We start from the raw sequence: 21,861 nt of genomic DNA on the forward strand, positions 1-21,861 counted from the left end.
AACAGACTCTGTCCATCTCTGGGATAAGGGATCCATTTTAAAAAGGAGCATGACGAAGAAAAAAACCGTCCTTTTCACAGTCCATAACACTCCCCTCCCCTCTGTTGTAGTCCTGCATGTAGATATTGAAGCACACTCCAAACTTCTATCTGCTTTCCTCTCTGGGGGAAAAACAAACTACAAGCACAACTCAGCCGCCTCACTCCCTTCTCCCCGTTGGTGCACTGCCACACAGAAGACACACAGTCTTTCTCTTTCTCACTTCCTGTTGCATCTTTATTTGCTGTTAGAATAACTTGCTTGCTTTTTCTCTCTCTGTTCTCTTCTTTATTTAATTATCTGTAACATCATCTGGGACTGAGAGAAAGGACTTGACTGTAAATGATGCTCATTCTTCTTCAGAGCTGCTTAAGATAAAAAAAAATAATAATCAGAAAAAAAGCTCTTGCTGACTCCACAGTGCCACCGTGTGGCCGGGGGAAGAAAAGTAGAAAATTCTACCCCAGAAGAAGCGGCTTTAAATGATTTCTGAACAATATCAAATCAATACTATTGATGAGGAAGAAGAAGAGAGGCTCTCGTGCATGGGTAACTAACAGCCTCCTGAGGCTCTATACAGAGAATATCAACCAGAATAGTCTGATGCAAACATCCCCCCCCCTATATATATATATATATATATATACATGTCTACATGTAATACTCACAGCGTAAATCTAATGTATATTCACATATACGTGTAAACTGAATTGTTTTGTACTGTATATCACACAATATGAGAGTTATTCAATGCACAGTGGCCTCTGCACTGTACAGTATATAGATGCAATGTGACGCCTCATGTGTGACGTACATGCGACTGAATGGTGTGAAACGTCTGTGTGAATCCACAGTGCTGTATGTGCACCATTAATGTGACTCACAGAACATGAGCAGGAACACAGGACTATGATGGGATGGTTTTATACAGTGTTTTTAACAAATTTATCATTATCTTGTATGTCCACGTCTATTCTCACCTTTTCTTCACTGAGATCAGTGACCTAAAGGATGACGTGTGAGCTCCGGATGTGACATTTTATTACTGCTACTACTCTTATGACTGTATGCCCCCTCCCCCCCGCTATCTTAAACACCCCAAAGTGCTGAATGTGCGTGTACTTGAGCGTATTTATGGTGTAATCCAAACAAAGAAAAAGGGACGTGAGTGTACTCCTCAGAAACAATGTGAAAAGAATGGTGTCGTGCTTGTGATTTAAAGGGAAAAGCATGGGATTTGACGGGAGGGTAAGGGGTTATTTATATCTAATTGTACTAATTGTGTGTTTGGGACGATGATGTGATGATGAAAAAATATATATACAGGATGTTTTAGTGAAAAGGCGCAGATAAGAAAGACACTGTGAGGAAATTGCACTCAGAGATGGTTCGGATGTCATGAGTGTACTGTGTGTTTGTGTGTTTTGGACTGAAAGGGAAGTCACTGCTCTGTTAGCATCAGCGAGGGCAGCATCAGCACCACCAGATGTCAAATACAGGCCAAATTACAAAACACAATCCCCATCATTGTCGTATTATTTACATCAATCTTAAAGTTTATACATGAATATGTGCAACAACAGTGACCTTCAGTGTTTAAAATGGTTACTGCGATACCTAGATATAGAAATACCTGCACTTATGTTACACCATTATAACGCACACATAAATAGACAATTTAACTTATTTGGTTAATTTTTCACAGTCTTTTTTTAACACTTTTCTACTGCACACCCTCATGTTTCGTCTCCTCTGGTTGAAATGTTTTTGAGATGGGTACTGAGGCTTTTTAACATCCCCAATCAATGCTTAAGCAGCTGTTGATGTGCTACTAGTAGTTGTTGGTGGTGCCACATACCAAAAAACCCCAAACCAAACATAAATGCAGTTGAACAGGTTTCTTTTGGTGACATTTATGTTTCAACGTGATCACTTTCTTACATATAGAACCTTTACATTTGTAAGCTTTGCTGCTTTTCACAGCACGTATTTAGAGCGTTCTTCTTTTTCAGGTTAAGTTGTCTGTGATTACGTCCGTGATTCTCATCCAGGATTTTAGAAATACTGAGGTCATGAGTCAGATGCCTGCTGACCCAATCCTCACAAAACAGCAATAACCACACACACACATACAGTATTATTGTCATTATTTTTTATTATAGAATGTTCTGGAGATGATCTGCAAACAGTTTTCAAAGTATTACAAATAATATTTATGCCTTTATTGGAGATATTTATGGGTAAAGAGAGAGAAGAAGGAAACGCAGATACCTGACCTTAAATGTTATATAGTTCATTAAGGCCCAAAGAGCTCAACGTGTGCTCAGCTCAACGGTGTGGAATGATCTTTATTTCCTTTAAGGACATGACCTCAGTGTTTTTAACTGACCACACACATGCAGCCCACTGGGATTATCCTGCCTGTAGATTTAGAATCAGCAGAACTCGCTCTAGGTTCAAGTTTGAACGTTGGGTCATTTTAGTTTGAGGCTAAGATGAGTGCCAAACTATAGGAGAACGACAATAAGCCATAACTAAAGAGGAACCTGGAGCTGAGTGTTGTCTGTATTCTACACCTATGGTTCTGTCTGTCACTGATGTTACACTGAGAGAGGAGAGGAAGTTGTCTTCAGGGGCAACTTCATCACAACGGGTCCTGTTATCAGCCGCAGGCGGCCAGAGTGGGGCCCATTCTTCTGTTATTATTATTCTGCTTATTATTATTATTATTATTATTATTATCATGATTACATTGTGAAACATTGTGCTTGTTTAAAAAAAAAGAGAAAGAGAGAAATGTGTGTGTTCCTTTTTTTTTTTTTTGTAACTGGCTTTACAAAATTATGCTTTAATAAATTATTGTAAATTGTCCTCTATTGAATGTTGTGTTTGTGACTTTATTTTTGACTCTGAGACAAAATCATCTGCTTCATACAGTTTATTTAATCTCAGGGAGAAATATTGCACCTGATTCCTGATGTTATGTCACCACCATTTTCCTTTTGTGACTAGATTTAAAACATTTAAATTGTTCAAACTACTGATACAAGATGCATAAAAAAGCTGTTTACACACCTATACATCATTGTATTCACACATGAACAGCGCTGTCCTGTAAATAACATCTTCTCATGACCTCAAACACAATAACAAATAGAAGTCAGAGGATGGTAAAGTATGGTTAAGTCAGACCATTGTCTATTTAAACATAACCCTATTTTAATATTGGAAGAAAAATAGTTTTAAAGGTAAAGTTTCCATCCTGTTAAGTTGAGGGACAGGTTATTTTCCCCCGTAAAGCCTCCATGAAGATCCCATGCTTTTAAAATAGATTTTCCTCCAAATTGAAGCAGTTAGATTTCAGACTCAATGTTCATACAAAAAAATAATAATAATTTAGATTAATTTTGTGATTAAATCTACGTTGTCGATTAAACTGAAAAGTACACAGAGAATGACGTGTGAATGTTTGTTTGTTTCCCCACAGCTGTGAAGAGAGCAGACGCAAACACACGCCTTCCTTCTCTTCCTCTCCCTGGTGCGTAATGCTTGTGCGTCAAGGTTTTGCGCTTTGTTCCTCGTCGGTCAGTTCACTCCGCCTCGGTGCCGCAACAACATTTCCGTCTTTCGCGCCGTGTGCTTTCTCGAAGAAGAAGACAATCCTGGGAGTGGAGTAATCTGTGGAATCATCGGATGATGAATTTGCGCACTTTGCTGCCCGCTGTCCTGCTGCTGCTCTTTGGTTTGGCGACAGTTTTCGCTCAGTCTCCCGCACCTGAACATGGTAGGAGAACAAATCACAGAAGCTGAGGTGTTGACTGTAGCTAAAATAGATTCATTGCATTTTATTTCTTCTATGTTTGATAAGGGCTGGGTTCCCTTTTATGGGTTCCTGTTTATATAAAGCGTTAAAACTTTAAAGTAAGATAAACAGGGATTAGAGTGATGTTTATTGCTGAAACCTCTTAGGAGGAACAAAGTCAACAAGTCAACAACTGTGTTTGGTTGCACCTCCATGAGTTAAACCCAGCTGCTCTGGTCTGCTGATGATAATGTGATAATGTGGGCCAGTGCTGAGACTGTGTTGACTGTGCTGTGTCTCCATGGAAAGTTTGTCCCAGGAGGATTAACAGTAGTCACACAAACTACAGCAGGGACAAAGATGGAGGCCTCGTCCACTGCTCTGTGGGGGTTTCTGATAATCTCTCCTGTGTGTGTGTGTGTGTGTGTGTACACATCATTGTTGACTGTGTGTGCACACCTTTTGTAGATTTAATTTGTCTGCTTTAATAACCAAACTGAACCTTTCTTTTTTTTTTTCTCCCCCTGTGTCCCACAGTGTGTGAGACAAAGAACGGGACAAACTGTGAGGAATGTCTGAAAAATGTGTCGGTGAGAGAAATCCTTCAGTTTCTGCTTGCATGGTTGCATTGTGAGTGTGGAAATGAAAAGGGGAACGACAGGAACGACAACAGGTGGCTCCTCCTCCGCCCTCATACCTGTTGGACCGGTTTGAGGAGCAACTGATCTGTCAGACGTCCATGTTCTGTTTTGTCTTCCTGATTCTTACAGCTGCTCTAAATACCTCAGGCTCCATTGTTTGTGTGAATAACGACGACGACGATGATGATGATGATAATAATAATGACGATTTTGTGTCTGCTCCACAGTGTTTGTGGTGCATCAAAACCAAGTCATGCCTCACGTATCCAGTGAAGACCATCCTTCCACCACATGCTCTCTGCCCTCTGAATGATGCTCGCTGGGGTCTCTGCTGGAGTAAGAGAATGCTTGCAAACACACAAACACACAAACACACAAATACACAAACACACAGTTCAATGCAATGTCTAAGAATGAATAAATTAACCAATTAAAGTGTCCACATACTCCATAATCTCCTCTCCAAAAGTTCAAATAACTCGTGAACTTTCTCTTTTTAAAGCATGTGACACAATGATGACTATAGAAATGAAAGAAAACGTAAATTCACATCAAAATAATCACCCATTTTATTTATATACACATAAAGATATATATCAGTTTACCAGTCGAGACATTAGACATTGAATATGTTCTATACAATAATATGCAACACACAGAATTATTATATTTAGCCAAAATAAAGTATAATAAATTAAATTTTTAATTGCATAAAATAATATAAATACAACATTATAGATATTCTGTAACCAAGGCTACACTAACATTATGACTGTCGATGTTGGTTACACCTTACAAAAAGGTTTAAATTGGGTGCTCGTAAAACATTATTATTGTTATAATTAAATGTCACGGGAAAGTCTTCTCCACTGTTCAACATTATAATCATCAGTGATTAATCTATTGACTGAAGGCCAATTTAAAATGAGATTAAAGAGAACAATTATTTTTATTGCACTTTGAGTACAGAATACAGTTCTGTATTAATAAGTTCAATAATTATGTTCTGTTCAAACATTAAATAATAACTATAATTCTCTACTTGAAGCGACTCGCATGTTTTATTTTTCCTATCGAGGATCAGTGAAATCAAGGGATTTTTGAAGTAAAAACTAACCAAATACAGCATAACAAACTGTGTCCACTCCATATTCACCGCAGCACTGTGTTTGCACCTGCAGTGAACTTCCAGGCCTTGATCATCACCTTAGCAGTGGTGGGCGCAGTCATCATCATCGCCTTCATCATCTGCTTGTTCTGCTGCTGCAAGTGCGAGAACTTTGGGTAAGTGTGCGAGGAATGGTGACGGGAACCTGACTAACGAGAACATTTCCATCGTTCAGTGGATGTTTTGAGCCAAAGTCAATTAAAAATGCAGGTGCACTGCAGTCATTTGACCCAGGAGTGAACGGCTGTGTGAATTTAACGCACTTTTCATTCTTTGTTTTTGGATTATTTTGGCTGTGTTTTATTGTTTTGGCGAGATTGTGTATTTTTATTTGATCCTACAGTAAAGGCTAAAAATGCTCCCTGTACTAACAAGTGTTACACTGGTGCCGTTAAGCACAAAAAATGTGCCATTGAAACTCATTCAAACTGCAATTTCTTTATTATATCTGGGCTTTTGCCACCAGATGGCGTGCATTTTGGCCATATTTGTCATATGGAGAAAAAACCTGACAAGTTTAAAGTGTACAAGTGTGACTAAAATTAGACCTGGCCCTGAGGGTTTAAGACTTTCCCACTGGTAAAAAAACAAAACTGTTAAACCAGTATCAGTAAAAAGTATCACTCTATCTTAAACTTGAACCCTGAATGCTTTGTTGATAAAAGCACACATCTGGTCTTGTGTCTCCTCAGTGTGTGATCCTAGATTGGCTTTATGTGTGATAAGTGAGAATGGTCACATTGGAATCCATGTGTTGTTTTTTTTGCCTGTTTGCATGCGCTGAGCAATCTGTTCAAGACGTGAATGTGAATGTGAGCCTGAGCCACCAAATCTGATCTGTAATGAATCATCATGAACTGAATTGGATTTGATCAGTGTGGGTCACAGCGATATGATCCAAATCAGAACTGAGTAAGATCTAAGGCTTCGTTTAGACTGCAACCCAAATCAGATTTGTAAGCATATCTAATCAGAATCTGATCTTCCTGACCGTGACTGTTCACTGATCTGATCAGACATTGACATTGTCTAGTCCAGTCTTCCACATGGATTTTTATAGTTGTAGGCCAAAATATGATATTTAGTATTTGGTGTTCCATCATCTGGCAACAATGGAACACTCCGATGGAGCTGGTATGAATGTGTATCACTTGATACAAATTTGATGCACAGATACACATTGAGTGGAAAACCTGGGGAGGCATAGATGTCTAGGACATTATATTACATTTGAAAATTATTCAATTTCATATGATTAAAATTCAATCCCCCCACATTTACCATGTAATATATTCTTCTATTATAGGTGAAAATAAAAGAATCAATCCAAAAGAGTTTAGTATTTTAAGAATCTTCAATGTTTTCTGCATAGAAACAGTGCTTGGTCTATAGACTGACCTATATAGTCATGTCTCATTTATTTATTGATATTATTTTGTGCTAAATTCTTGACTTTTTAAAGCTAATTTATTTCAGTTATCTATATAAAAAAAACAACAACAACAACAACAATGCTCAACCGTCTGCATCTCTCTTGCTGTAGGTGCTTGAGACAGCATGTGGAGAGAATTCCATTGATGTGAGTGATGAATGGTGCTGGGCAGTTAGTGGTCTCTGAAACTGTCTCTGAATGAGTTACTGAATCAAGTGCTTTTGCTTCTGTAGGTAAAAGTATGTGTCTAACCAACTGTTAGGGGGGACGGGACACTTTGAAATCCTATCTGAGAGACAGAGACGTTCACATTAAAATGGATCTGTAAAAATCAGATCGCAATGGCATTTGAAAGCGTCCTCCGGATCGGATCTCATGTGTTTTTCACCTGTCCAGATGTAATCTGTGTATGATTTGGGCTGCAGTCTAAACGAGGCTTAATTCACGTGACTTCTGCTGTTCACACTGACCACATGTGACAAGTCGGGATTAAAAAAGATCCGATTGACTGTTAAATGAGACAATGGTGCTTCCATGGTGATTTTGGGATGGTCTAATCTGTGCTATTCAACAGTGTAGAGTTATATTTCTTACCTTTCTGAAGGTTTTTCCTTTGTGGACTCTTGGTACTAAATTGATTACCAGCTGAAGTGAATATTATTATAATTATTTTTATAATAAGTGTGCATTTATTGGCTGGAAAATGTCACATTTTTCTGTTGTAAACTGTGTGTACTCATAGATGTGCGCTGTGTATTTATTATGACCTAACAATGTGTAATCTGAACTTGTTTTTGTGCTTCAGCTCCAAAAGGTTTGAATCCAAGATGCAGAGGCAAAGTGACAAGACAAAAACCAAGCAGGAAGAAAGGTGAGCAAGATTCTTTTCTACATACTTGCATTTCTATTTTTACATTTCACCACAAGCGTTTCAGTACTAAAGGTGAAAGGTTTCAGATTTCTAAATGGTTGCTCATGTCTTGAGTTGTTAGTATATAAATATTTTTGTGTTTATACCCATTTCCTCGATGTGAGGCTTCAGCTATTTTCCCCACAGAATTGCAGAATCTTTATGTAAATCAACTTCATAGTTGAATTGAGTTTACTTTGCGGTGTAGCAGTGATTTTTATTTGTTTATCTACCGTTACACAGTACAACGGTGCACATTAACTTGATGTATTGGCATACAGTATATAATATACTGTGCATATATACATATTTAGTCGTATAGTCTCTTACTGAAGATGAAGTACCAGCCGTGTGTGTTGATCTCTATCAGTTTTCCCTTCAGAGCACAAACACAAAAGTAACACACTTCATGCGTCATACTTTTATCAGCCCAGACTGGTTTGTGTCCTCGTGACTTCTTTTCTGGGGAGTGTTTGACAATCTAAGATAAAAAAAAAAAGAAAGGAAAAGAAATGTCGCTCTCGTCACTTCATGGTTCATTAGAGCATGTTTTGTCCCTGCAGGAGAGCGGAGATGAAACAACGGCATGACGACATCAGGAAAAAATATGGTGAGCTCTTCTGCAATCTCTCTTTTTACATGTGCAAATATAGTGTGTTAAACTTGTTGCTTTTAATGGGTGTAAAAAGAAAGCAAATTTAGTGTAGTGTAGTTTTTTTTTTACCTTGAAAAACATTGGCTTCATTATTTCCACCTCTTGTAAAGTGTCTTTTTAATTAGAAAAATTGTCACATGCTTTTTTTTCATTTATTATTTTTAATAGTAGTCGCAGTATTGTTTTCCCATTTTCTTTATGACACATTTTTGTTTTTGCTAACTCCATTCGTTGAAATGCTGAGTCATGATTTGCTACTGAAGTAACAGGAAAACAATAGTGGGGAACGTCTGAGTCATCTAATAATGCTAATAACTTGAATGGTGTTGATGTACAAGTTAACCAAGTCACATTTCAATTAAAAAACTAAATGAGAGTTGTGTCAATTTCCCACCAATATTTCAACATGTGAAATAACTCCTTCTCTTCTTGATTTCTCCAGGTCTCAGTGGACAGAACCCGTACTCCAGATTTGCCTGAGAATCCGACCAACAAAAACCTTGGGATTGTCTCACGTGACACACACACACACACCTGTCCTTTTGTTGTGCGTGAAGACACAGTGACGTGATCCGAGGAATACAATATTAACTATAATTAACTAAATGTCAGTGACGTGACAGTAGTTTTGTATAGACAGGAGTTTCATGTTCATTGTTGTGATGGAAGGGGCCGCAAACTCCGACTGTTTTAGTCAAGTCATTCTATTTATGAGGTTTAAATTCACTGTACACTATAAAGAAAGAATCCTGTGTCTGTGCTTAAACGTTCTTTCCTTTTTGTGTCTGTTGCACATGTACATTTTCAGATAACGTTGACTTAGAAATGATCTATTTTTTTAATCGGTGCAGGAGGCTGTTTTCATTTTAGAGCTGCAACGAATGATCAATTCATCAGGTGATTGTTTTCTCGATTAATTAATAAGAGTACTTAATATCAGAAAAATGTTGAAAAATGTTGATCTGTGTTTACCAAACCTGGACGCGATGATGATTCTCGAATGTTTCGTTTTGTCCATGAACCAAAATGATTCAGTTTTAATGATTTCTTTGTCACGTGGAGCAAAGAAAGCAGAACAATTCACATTTTTAAGAAGCTGAAAAATTCGAAAGCTTGTTTTGATTATTGAAAATACACTCGATTAATAATCGATTCATCTAATAATCGCTGCAGCCCTATTTCATTGTGTTAAAGCTGTATTCACGCATTTCTTTAAAATTTTTACGTGCAGAAAATACTTCATTGTCTTGTGTGAAAAGCAAACATGAACAGATGTTGAATGTGAATGTGCTAACATCTGTGAAAACACAAATGGCTATTAATTTCTATTAATAAACATTTATATATAACAAAAATCACAACCTGTCCCTGTGTTTCAGTGAAGTCAATCTACGTCTTATGATTAGAAACTACAGTTTTTACCTTTTATATTTGATGTCATGAACGTCTCTGAATTTTTTTAATAATTTTACTATAACATATTATTATTATTATTGTGTGTGTGTTTGTGTCATTTAAAGTGCTGCTGTAAAACAAAAATCAAAAGTCAGCAATATTCCTGTCTGTCTTCCGTTCGCGTGCTCGAGTGTTTTACATCGGTGCGCGCTCCCGTGTCCGCGCTCCCGCGATTTTGAAGTCACGTGGTCCGCGCTGATCCAATTATGTATTTGCAACAGCGGTTCTATGCGCGTTCACGTCAGCGGAGGAGACGAGAGGACAGAAGGCGGCAGAGAGACAAATAAAACCCAATTAACCGATTATTACGAAAACCGACGCAAGAAATTTTGCCGAGATGTCAGAGGAAAAGCCAAAGGTAAGAGATTCACTGTTCACGAGCTGTAAATGTGCACTGATGCCTCAGCCGAGCAGCGAAACCTTTGCTCAGATGTGCAATCTAAAATGGCCTGGTTTGCACGTTTCTCTAAATCGGCGCAGTGTTTGTTTCGCAAATGAATGAGTTCCCGCACACCGAGGCTCACATTTAGCCAAGCTAACGCCTCGCACTCGTGAAAACCGGCGAGGTTTTGTGCAACAATAGCGGGTGCCGAGGATTGTGTGCCGAAATGTCGATTACACCATGATTGTCATTTGCGGATTTTTCTCTTTGTCGAAAACGGGACCACGTTATGTCCGCAAAGCAGCAAATGCCGCAATTGCAGCAGCTACAAAGAGGCGCTAATGGAGGGTGACGCACTCATTAAAAAACCTTCATCTGTGAGTGTTTTATTTGTGCAGTTTTATTCAGTTTATCTTCACATCCTCGGTCACAACAAAACAAAGCTGTCTGCAGCTTTAGCCGGTAGCGTTAGCTCGCAGCTCAAGTCCGTGTAGGTTCTGAAGGGCTAAAGTGCCGACTACTAGCCTGGAGCTAACCATGCTAATGTAGCATCTGTGACTATTAACCGACGAGCAACACGTTGTAAGTTTGTTTTAGCCAAACTAGCTTTAACTTATTGTGTTTCCCACGTCGTCACACAGCGTGGTCACAGCGTGACGCGGCTTTTATTGTGAAGTGAGTTTAAAGCAGCAGGCGGGTGTTAGCCTGTTGGTGTGTAGCCTGTTCTGTAGCGTGAGTGAGGTCATTGTAATGTTTGTGATGTTTCTGTGACTCTTGGTTTACCCGGCCGTTTATTTCCTGTGCTTTTCTGTCTCTGCAGGAGGGAGTGAAGACTGAGAACGACCACATCAACCTGAAGGTTGCGGGGCAGGATGGGTCAGTGGTCCAGTTCAAAATCAAAAGACACACACCACTCAGCAAACTAATGAAGGCATATTGTGAACGACAGGTGAGCCCAAAGCCCTAATACCATTACTGTAATGGGTTTGTGCTGATGAGTCACTCAGCCTTTGTCATGTGCTGTCGCTCATGCGTGTGCTGTCTTGCTCCTGCAGGGTCTCTCAATAAGGCAGATCAGGTTCAGGTTTGATGGTCAGCCTATCAATGAGACGGACACACCTGCACAGGTGAGATATTATCATTAATATTCTCTTTAAACATCTGAATCCTCCGTCTTCTGACCTGTCGAACCTCTGTTCCTCTTCTCCCCTCAGCTGGAGATGGAAGATGAAGACACCATAGATGTTTTCCAGCAGCAGACGGGTGGACTCTGCTAAATCCTCCATCCATGGCGGCCACCCTCAGACCACGCCCCTAGCCACTTCCACTGTCCCTCCCCTCCTCATTGCTCCTCCTCTCAGCCTATTATTATTATTATTATTATTATTATTATCATTATTTCACAATGTCTGTCATGGTTTTCCGTCAGATGTATGTGGGAGGGGCTCCTCAGCTGTTTATGTACTGTCTTAGCCCCAAACTGAACTTTTTGTGCGTGTCAACATCTTCTCTCTGCTCGCCGTTCAGGACAACGTTTCCCACCTGGCAGCGCAGGCTCTGATTGGACCACAGCTTGACCACGGCTGTGCCTGCTCTGTCAGTGCTGCTCGTTCGCTCTCCAGTGAGAATTTTGTACCCAGTGGTTTGGTTTTCACCTGGCGAGGTCGAACGTGCGGCTCTGCGTGTTTATGTCCAGGGGTCGCACTCGATGGGCATGAATTTTTTTTTTTTGTTGAAGTGGCGGCACGATCTGAACTTCCGATACACCCAGCTTCCATTTCACTTCACGCTATTGTGTTTTTTTGTCTGAATGTTGACTCCTGCTTCTCTGTCATAAATGTATTTTAATGGTCTTTGCCTTTTTAGGTGCTTTTGCTAAAGAGTTCTGCAATGTTTTTCCAATTTTCTTTTAAAGAATTAACCAGGGGCTTGTTGGTTTATTTTTGCTTTTCCTCTGTACAAACGTTTTCAGGTTGGATGTTGGATAAAAGTTGCGAGGCTTGGACCAATACTCCAAAGACGGAACATCCGTTTCATATTTGCTGTAGTCAGAACACTCTAAACGCTAAAACTGTCATCTTTTAAGGGAATTTGTATTTGGTTAATGTCACTCGCTGTTTCCTTTGACTGCTACTACTTTAGACAGATTAATTGGCCGTATCTGAGGTACAGACTATCACTCAGTCCACCATAACGCTTCTGGGGTCGGCCGTCTCGTCTCTGTATCTTCCTTGCAAATGTATCCTGATGGGAGAAGTGACTCCACATGTGCTCTGATGGGGATTTTCCTCCAGTCTTGAGCAGGGATCTCCAACAACAGTCAGTGTTTTTGTTGATGCAGTTTTTTGAAAAACCTTTTGATCGACTTTGTCAACGGTGGAGATGATTTCTGGTTTGCACAAGACAGAAGTTGCAGGTCGTTGTTTTAAAAAAAGAAAGAAAGAAAAACTTTAACTGCAGTTTTTGAACATGGTGGTAAAGATGAATGTCTGCAGTCAGGAGAAGGATGCATGCTGTCTGTGGCATAGTGAAAAGGGCATAGAGGTCAACTGATGGAGTTTGGGAGAGAATAGTTCAGGGCCCTGTTCTTTGTACATGGATATAAGAGTTGGTTTGATTTGTTGAGTCTGGGTTTTCCAGTTCACTTCCTTGAGCTCAGAACCTGCAAAAGTGCAAGCTTCTTAAGGAAGAGGTTTGGTTCATTTCCACATCTTCTTTTATCAGTTAAGTTCTGTCTCATGAGGCTGCAGTGTTCTCTACAGTCATCACAACTGATGAGGTTTTAAGTTCCTGTGTGTGGGGATTTATGATTATTTGGAAATTTAACATTGTAATAGTCATGACTGGCATATAATTAAAGTCTGGATCATGTTTTCTTACATTTAAAATGAACGGCTCCTCGTCCATGATGCACCGACAGGTTTCTAACTCTAACACTGGCGCTGGGCGGAGCCTTTTATGATTTTATTGTTGCCTCACGGCCACAGTGAGGGGAGTTCATCTGACCTCGTCTGTAGATGACACTAAATCCTACACAGAACCTTTCAGTAGTTATATAAAGTACACAGCGATGGACCAGTGTGAACCAGTGTCATGTTGACATTTGTGGTACTGTGGGTTAAATACGAGCAGGTTTTGAGACATGGATGTGTGAACGCCCCTTATCCTGTCATTTCTTATAGTTCGGCCACACTAAGCGCGTCCAAACGCATCATCTACAGCTGTACAGTGTCACTACTAAATGAATACACAGCCTCTGCACAAGCAACCATCATGGTTTCAGTTCTCCGGTCACAAAATAATAAGAGCACAGTTCCCCCGAGACAAAACTTGTCAGCTTCTCCTTCTGCTTCTGAAGAACCAGGTTAGCTGGGCGACGTTTTTGAGGCAATGCTCGATGTACAAAGAACTGGGTCCAGGTTGTTGTCATGTTTATTTGTTTCTCTACTGATTTGTACATTATTTGTGGTCTTTTACTACTGTATACAATAAATATAGTTTGGTACTCAGATTTATTGTCACCATCTCTTTATTATTGGCTTTTAGTTAAGAATAATGATCTACTGATTTACTTTAGCTTGTTTATAATGTAACCTTATATTTATCGATTGTTAGTGTATATCTGCTTTTAAATAGCACTGGGGCCATGTTTACTGTAAATTTGTGTCCACGTGCTGCTGATGTAGTGTAAGTACAGCTAGGTGGCGCCACTGTACCATGATACAGGAAAAACCTAGATTAGATTTTGATTTAATCCAACATGAAACATGCATACACAAAGATTTAATAATACAAATGATATAGAATAATTGAAGCATGATGAAGAGAATGTAAAATATTTAAAACTCAAATGTATTAGGAATGGATTTCAAAATCCTGTCACCTGAGGTCATAGAAACAAACATGGATCTGATAAAGTGATTGAACAGTGATGAGATAAAGAGAAGCTGATGAGTCAAACCAGGAATAAGGAAATTCATGTGCAGGGGCTTTTTTTTTTGTTTTGCATTAAATCGTCTCCATATCTGAAGGTACACAGAATACACCAACACCTGCTCACTTTCATGCCTAGAAGGAAGAAGAACAACTGATGACTGCATAGAGAAAAGGAAGGGCAGGACTCAGCTGCCATCTTATATTGTGTTGTGACCTTTAGGTGCAGTCTGCGATGATTAGTCTTGGTTCTGGTCCTGGTTTGGTGGATGCGAGGATTCTGTGAGAATCAAAAAACACAGTGTAATTATTTATGGAGTGCCTAGTAACCACGAAAACACGGTGAAATACTTGTTTGGACTAATAACTTTTGTGTGTGAACATGGACAATTATAACAGCTGTCATCCTTACAAGCTAAATTTAAAGATCAGTTTTCATGCACCTTTGCTCTCACTGACTGAAAAGGAGATTAATATAAATACATAAACTATTATTTATGCTACTACTTGCAAACACTTCTTGGCCACGGCAGCGGAGCAGCTCAACCCTCTGGCAGGTTCTGTGTCATCAGAGGCGTTTGTGGGAGGATGATTGACAGGCCATGTGGAGATTTGCCTGGCTCGGGTGTTTAAAAGGAGCTGCAGGTGCAGGATTCCCTGTGCAGATGAGTGGATCTCTCTCCAAGCACAGGAGCCTCCAACTTGTACATTTAGGGACCTGTGAATCTTAGGTTGCCAGCACAGCTCTGGTGATTTTCAGCAGACATTTGTTTTTTGTTGTTTTTTTTTACATCTGAAAATGTACGTTTGGATCAATGTGAACACACAGGTGTGTGGAGTATACTGTGGCTTCAGATAAGAGGAGATGAGGAGAAATGCCTTAAACATGGAGCGTGTCCCACTATCTGGCAACTGAAGCATACGGGGTCTTTTGTAATGTCATCGCTAATATTTGTGCAGCTCCTTCTCCTGGGGTTAAGGGTCATCATCATCAGCAGCAGCAGCACAGACACATGGAGACACTGCACAGGTATCGTACACTTTACCTCAGTACATTTCAAAACTAGTGATCTTCCGTTAATGATTATTTTGTGAAAGGTTTACAGTTTCAATCTTTAAAACCCGGGAAAGCCCTCCAGCTGAAATTCTTTTGGATAATTCAAACTGTCGGTATCTGCTTACAGTACAGTGGGGGTGTGTTCGGCATTGCGTGCAATATTAAATTAATATCCACAAACAAGTACAGGCATTGGATGTGGTTAGGATTCCACAATGATTCTGTACACATCAGAATATCAGGACTAACATTTGACATTTGACATTTTATCAATTTATGAGGAATACTCCTCCTTACGTAGTAAAAGTCTTTCTTCTTATTATTTTATTACTGAATTTTCCTAAAACAAACCTGCGGCAGCTCCACTGTCTGTCACACACATGTGGAAAAGTATTCTTTGAGAGAAGCTAAGAAATGAATCCAAATCTATTTCACTCTAAAATATAACATTTAAAGAAGCACAAATTAATGAAATATGTGATAATTACAGTATGTGCAGTTTTATTTGAGTTAATTCAAGAAACCTGGATATAAAGAACAAGTTTATTCATTAGAACTCACCCCGCTGAGTCCTCAAATTTGATTTCACACCCTCTTCAGGGGGTTTAGACCCCCAGGTTACAAATTACAGTTTTATAACACGGCAGCACAATAGGCTGCAGCAGTAAACCAACCCTCCTGACCTCTTTATTTTCCCATTGTTTGCAGACATGCTCCCTCTGGATCTCCTGTCTTTTGTTCTGGAGAGGGATACCTCCAAACTGGCGCCTGGGGTGCACATGAAGCAGGCCGGAGAGGTGAGGGGCGTGCATTTCTCCAGCCCTCACTCCTCGCTCAGCTTCCCCTCCTCGCAGCTGCTCGCAAACTGTGACCTCTTCCCCAAAGAATTCTCACTTGCTGTGACTTTAAGAGTCTCGCACCTCGCAAAAAAGGTGAGATTCTTATACATGTTACAGTGTCAAAGTAAAAGCATATTTTTACGTGTTTAGCTACGTAACAATCCACAGGTGATCAGAAGGATTTGTAAATTTTTAATCTACATTATTACAGTAAAAAGTTAGTATGATATAGCAGCTACCATCTATTTCCATTGCTGAATAAGCTTGAGATTATATGGTCACTTCACTGATTGTGCAGTTAGTCTAGAGCCAAACATATCATCGCATTTTAGTAACTCATGATTGTCTTACAGAGAAATGAATACATCCTCTCTCTCATGGGGCCAAAACCAGAGGAAAAGAGCACACTGCATGATTATGGAGACATTTTGAAGAGTAACAAAAAGAGGAGCACCACCGGAGGAGGAGAACAAGCCAGAAAAACCAGGAAAAACAAGGAGAAGAGAGTCAAGAGTAATGAGGAACGCGGCCGGATCATCCTGGGACTGAGGCTTTCCAAAAAATCTCTGCACTTTCTATTCAAAGGTCACGGAGGGGTCGTGGAGCACTGGGTGTTTGGAGGGACCAAGCTGGCTGATAACCAGTGGCACACTCTTGTTTTAAACATTGCTGGAGACTCTGTGAGCCTGACGGTGGACTGCCAGACACCCGTGCAGATGTAAGTTCATCCTCTCTTGTTTTGTGTTGACAGTGTGGGTATACACCGTCTGCCTCCTGCCCGCGATCCTCTCTTCCTGTTCCTCTCACTTCGCCCTGCAGGGATAGTAGATCCTTCACCACAATACAATTGCACTGTTCCAAGTGTGCGCGCGCCCTGCAGCCATATCATTGTGACCTGACAGTATGTGATGGATGGTTTTAAGTGGAAACTCCCTCTGGCGCAGCGCAGGGAGGAATATCAGTGCTTATATGATGCGTTCATATTTTCCTGTCTCAGTCCTAAAAAAAGAGCGGAGTAGACTGACTTAATGAAGTGTTCATTTAAGAAAAACAAGTTCAAAATAATCATATATATATATATTTGTATGACGAACAGCGTTCCGAGCAGGCCGTTCCCCTCAGACCTCAACATCCAGGGAGCCAGATTCCACATTGGTAATCGGGGTCGATGGAAAGGCCTGTTTTCAGTAAGAACTCCATTCATAACTTTATTAAGATGCATATACAGTAAGCTGATATTTACACTTGTCTTTCTGCTGTCTCTGTGCAGGGTTTGCTCCGACAGCTGGTTCTGGTGCCAGGTTCAGATGCCACCCCTCAGATCTGCTCCTCTCCCAACTCTCACCCAGCAGCTCTGTCAGTACCACCGCTCCTCTTAGACCTGCCCGTCAAGAGGAAGGAGGACGACAGCCATCCGACTTCCTCTGGTAACATGCCCTTATGATTTATACAGCCTAATCCGATATCTCCTCTTCCTTCCTCTGTAACTGTTTGATTCCCATTGTGTTTTGATCTGGCGCTGACAGAGAAGGAGGAGCGAGTGTCAGTCGGGCTGGAGCGTTCCTGCTCCGAGCTGCTCCAGGGTCAGCTGTGGTTCAATCCACTTAAAAGAGGTCTGTACCTCTGCGATGGCAGCGAGTGGATCACAGTGCTACAGGGTGAGGCTCGTGTGTGTTTGGGAGTGTTTTAAAGTTTGCTCCGCTTAGATATAAGAAATAATCTCACCTCTGCCTGCACACAGATCACATAAGGCTGGACTATGTGTTGGAACATCAGGTCCTGACCACCAGCTCAGAGACACATGATGTAGAGGTATTTATCCATGTATTACACTGTATAGCAGTGTTGTTTGTATACTGAAAAGTGCTTGAATCTTTTCAATGAGAAAACATTGCTTTGTAATTTGTATTGAGGTGATATTTGTCTGCACAAAACATGCAAAAAACAGAAATGATGACATCAGTAAAGACCGTTTGAGACAATAACTATGATATTAAATATACATTATATGCGGTGTGTATGTTGTCACTTTTATTTAAGACATTATTTAAGACAATGTGTTATTTCTGTCTCTGAGTGACACTGAATAAGGATACAGTCCAAATCTTTGGAAGCGATTTCCTCTCTGATCTCGCGTGATTTGTGCGCCAGTTACTTTGAATTAAGTATTGACCAATTGATAAAAGTAGATATAAAAGTGTATTTTCCTCTGTGTTGTTGTGTTAAATGTCCTTCTCCTCAGGTGTTCCGGGTGCCTGGCATGGGTCTGATGGCGGCGATGGCTCATCGCTCCAAAACCTCTGGTTCGGCCGTGTATCTGTGGACTCACGCTCAGTTCACCCTCTACCAGAACATCTCCACTCACGAAGCTCTCGCGTGGAGACACTTCAACATAGGAAAGAAAGTATGACATAAAAAGGAAGGCGATGTCACACTCAAGTGTCAGTATAAGCTCTGAACACAGATTGTCTGTTTCTCTGTTTCGTTTGACGCAGACGTTTCTGGTGGTGTCTAACTCTGGCGGAGGGCCTTACAATCGTTTAAATAAAGAGTTAGAGAACGAGTTTTCTGTTATTTACAAGTGGAGCAAGAAAAGGAAACAGTTTGTGCGCTTCCAGTCTCTGCAGACGTACTGTGCTCGAGACTGGGAGGCCTTCGTCATCGACCGACAGACCTATCTCGCCGTGGCCAATCACAGACAAGGTACGGTTATTCTCTGTTGTTCTCCTAAATCTGTGCATCACAAGTCTACATTTATCTCTTCCTGGTTTTGTCTTTTCAGGTAACAACAATCACACCATCAACAGTGTGATATACAAGTGGAACAGGCTGACAAAGTCTTTTGAGGTTCACCAGATGCTGCGGACGTCCGGGGCCTATGACTGGGAGTTCTTCACTGTGGGACCGTACCATTTCCTGGTGGTCGCCAACGCTTTTGATGGAGTGACCACTTCTGTGGACTCTGTCATTTATGTTTGGGTGAACGGAAACTTCCAGGTGTTCCAGACCATCAAGGTATGTGGTGTAAAAACAGCTGTTTGGCTCAAACATCCAAACACTGACGTGATGTGATGGTTGCTGCATGATTTCCATTTGATTAATTTTCCCAGAAGCTCGGGCTTATTTGGCTTAGATGGCATCAGCGTCTTTGAGATTAGTATGAAAAACTATTTTCCCTGTGTGTTCACACACACAAGGAAGGGAATGCAAACATGGACAGATAAATGGCAATGTTTGATAAGTAGTAGTGGGTGTGTCTGCAGCGTTTAAGTGCCAAAAATAGAGTGTGTGCGGTTTGATTTGTTTCAGTGATAGTAACGCTTTGACATGTCACTGATTGTGAGTCATATATTTAAATCCAGACACATTTGAGCAGAGCGGCGCTGACACATTGATCGTCAGATGAGAGACCATAAGGAGGTGAACTGTGTGATTTAGGGGAACTCCACAGCTGGATGTGAGGGCTCACAGGAGCAGCCCCCCCAGGGCAATTGAAATTTTAATCACTTGAACTCATCAAATGAGATAGAAAATATCATTATGACTCCCTGTCAGCCAACGCTAACGATGTGGTTGTAAGATTGTAAGATTTGGTTGTTTTGTCTGGTTTTGTCCTGTGGTTTTCTCTGCAGCATCACCTTGATCTTATTAAATATCTCAACAACCAATGTCATGGATGAGTCACGACCACAACAGTTAAAGAGTCACTCCTCTTCTTTCTAGCTCCACCACCTGTGAAGTGAATTTCATACACGTCTGCAGCAATTTTCAGAGTTTCAGAGTTATCTTGTCCAATTTCCATTTGATATTTGTGAATTTTGCATTTCCATGCTCTGCCCTCTACGTCTCATATTTTCATTTGTACAGAACTTTGTTCTCTTTCTGACTTCCTCTGTAGACGTTTTGCGCCACCGACTGGGAAATGTTCAAGATTGGCAGCAGAGTCTTCCTCGTCGTCGCCAACGGAAACAGACTTCACGGCAACGAGCCGAGTCAATATGCCATAAACTCCACCATCTACGAGCTGGACATGAAAGTACAGCTCTTTGTCCGCTTCCAGGACATCGTCACCTACAGGTACAGACTTTTGTGTGTTCTAAAACACATCAGTCCTGCCATGTCACTCACTGAACATCACCACAAATCATTGTGTCTCTGCAGTGCAGTGGATTGGGAGTTCTTCAGCCTCGGGGAGGAACACTTTCTGATTGTGGCCAACTCCTTCAACGGAGAGTCGTACTCTCTCAACAGCATTCTGTACAGGTAGCCAACTTGTCAACAGTAGCCCTCCCAGTGTTAAATAATTCACTCATAATGACTGCCCTGTAACTCCAGCACTGACATAACCACGGTGCTGTAATGTAGATTTATTTTCTTCCTGTGTGAAGCAGACAAGTGAAAGCATAGCAGCTGCTTCTGACATGAGAGCACCCACCAGGAACCAGGGAATGGCCCACAGCACTTTCTTCTGTTGTCGGGCAGATGCAAGCACACCTTTGATTCTTTCCATGGCTTCTGTTTGTTTTCAGGTGGCAGGGATATGAAGGCTTTGTTCCCATTCACTGGCTTCCAACCATCGGGTGCAGTGACTGGGAGTTTTTCAGCTCTAAAGGAGAATCCTACTTGATCTACTCCAGCGCCAAAGCATCGCTCTCCAAAGTCTTCAAGCTAAAAACCTACTGAACAAAAGGAGTGTGTGTACGAGTGTGTATGTGTGTGTGCACGTGTGTAAATATAGTACAGGTTCTTCTTTGTAAGGACATACTTTGTCCTTTTGTGTCCGTGTTTTCTGTTTGAGAAATTGTTTGCAGTAGTTCTTCAAATGCAGGCGTGTCTTTATTGTTTCTGTTTCCAAGGGTTTTTTCATTTTCATTTGAGATTTAGTCAGTCAGAATTAGATGTAGCTCGGACAACGCAGACATTGTTTGAGGTGGAATTTGAAGAAGTCTTTAGAATAAATGTCCTTAGATTAGATTACTTGGTTATTCCTGCCATTTGGAGAGGGTTTTGGAATTATATTTAGAGATATGTCAGGAAATCATGACAGAAAATTACCAAAAAACAACTAGATCATTTAGAATTAACTTAGAGCTGGCAACTTAGATTGTTTTCCTTCGGTATTTTGACCCAGTTACCCCACAACATTAACTATCAGTGCAAAATTAACAACTAATGTACCTCTTTTTAAAACAAATATAGATTTTTCTTGGAATATAGGTGACAGAAATGACTAAAGCCGAGTAAAACTTGTAATATCCATATATTTCTATATAAGCAGTTTAAATTAAATATAATATTTAAAGTTTTGTTTATCTACTGAAATGCATTCTCTTACAGGAAATTAGACTGACTGACGTTTTGCCACCGACTGCATGGATTATATATGTGTTTGTGTTAAAGTAAAGGTAAATTATTGATATTACAAGAAATAAATCACTTCGAAACGAGCAAGACAAGGGTTGTTTTTCCTTTGGCTTACCTTCAGCTATGTTCCGTTAGAGCATGTGGCAGTGGCAACAAGGGTATTAAGCATACCTTGAGGTACATG

General features: G+C 40.5%; 3 protein-coding genes across 3 annotated transcripts; all 3 read left to right on the forward strand.

The window, feature by feature from the left end:
* Positions 1 to 3,732: 3,732 nt before the first annotated feature.
* Positions 3,733 to 9,936, forward strand: pttg1ipa (PTTG1 interacting protein a; the record flags this gene model as incomplete). Its single annotated transcript, XM_083910664.1, has 7 exons — positions 3,733 to 3,823; positions 4,379 to 4,431; positions 4,710 to 4,818; positions 5,664 to 5,766; positions 7,888 to 7,953; positions 8,556 to 8,602; positions 9,090 to 9,936. The coding sequence occupies 7 exons, from the start codon at positions 3,733 to 3,735 to the stop codon at positions 9,125 to 9,127; spliced, it is 507 nt and encodes a 168-aa protein (XP_083766790.1). The 3' UTR covers positions 9,128 to 9,936.
* Positions 9,937 to 10,341: 405 nt separating this feature from the next.
* On the forward strand, positions 10,342 to 13,995 carry sumo3a (small ubiquitin like modifier 3a). Its single transcript, XM_083910633.1, has 4 exons — positions 10,342 to 10,460; positions 11,305 to 11,433; positions 11,540 to 11,611; positions 11,699 to 13,995. The coding sequence occupies exons 1-4, from the start codon at positions 10,440 to 10,442 to the stop codon at positions 11,759 to 11,761; spliced, it is 285 nt and encodes a 94-aa protein (XP_083766759.1). The 5' UTR covers positions 10,342 to 10,439; the 3' UTR covers positions 11,762 to 13,995.
* A 1,358-nt stretch (positions 13,996 to 15,353) lies between these two features.
* On the forward strand, positions 15,354 to 20,996 carry LOC310944525 (thrombospondin-type laminin G domain and EAR repeat-containing protein-like; the record flags this gene model as incomplete). Its single annotated transcript, XM_083910326.1, has 13 exons — positions 15,354 to 15,447; positions 16,183 to 16,406; positions 16,667 to 17,031; positions 17,410 to 17,500; positions 17,584 to 17,740; positions 17,840 to 17,971; positions 18,055 to 18,125; positions 18,556 to 18,717; positions 18,809 to 19,016; positions 19,096 to 19,328; positions 20,212 to 20,390; positions 20,475 to 20,576; positions 20,843 to 20,996. The coding sequence occupies 13 exons, from the start codon at positions 15,354 to 15,356 to the stop codon at positions 20,994 to 20,996; spliced, it is 2,172 nt and encodes a 723-aa protein (XP_083766452.1).
* Positions 20,997 to 21,861: the final 865 nt, after the last annotated feature.

Source organism: Microchirus variegatus, assembly GCF_963457635.1.
Source record: "Microchirus variegatus genome assembly, chromosome: 2".
In the NCBI taxonomy this organism is placed as follows: Eukaryota; Metazoa; Chordata; class Actinopteri; order Pleuronectiformes; family Soleidae; genus Microchirus; species Microchirus variegatus.

What these genes read in the sequence shown, in the direction of transcription:
- sumo3a (XM_083910633.1), top strand. Translation starts at nt 10,440, where the DNA reads ATGTCAGAGGAAAAGCCAAAG. An exon ending in AGGCATATTGTGAACGACAG is followed by an intron (nt 11,434 to 11,539) that starts GTGAGCCCAAAG and finishes TTGCTCCTGCAG; the next exon opens with GGTCTCTCAATAAGGCAGAT. An exon ending in AGACGGACACACCTGCACAG is followed by an intron (nt 11,612 to 11,698) that starts GTGAGATATTAT and finishes TTCTCCCCTCAG; the next exon opens with CTGGAGATGGAAGATGAAGA.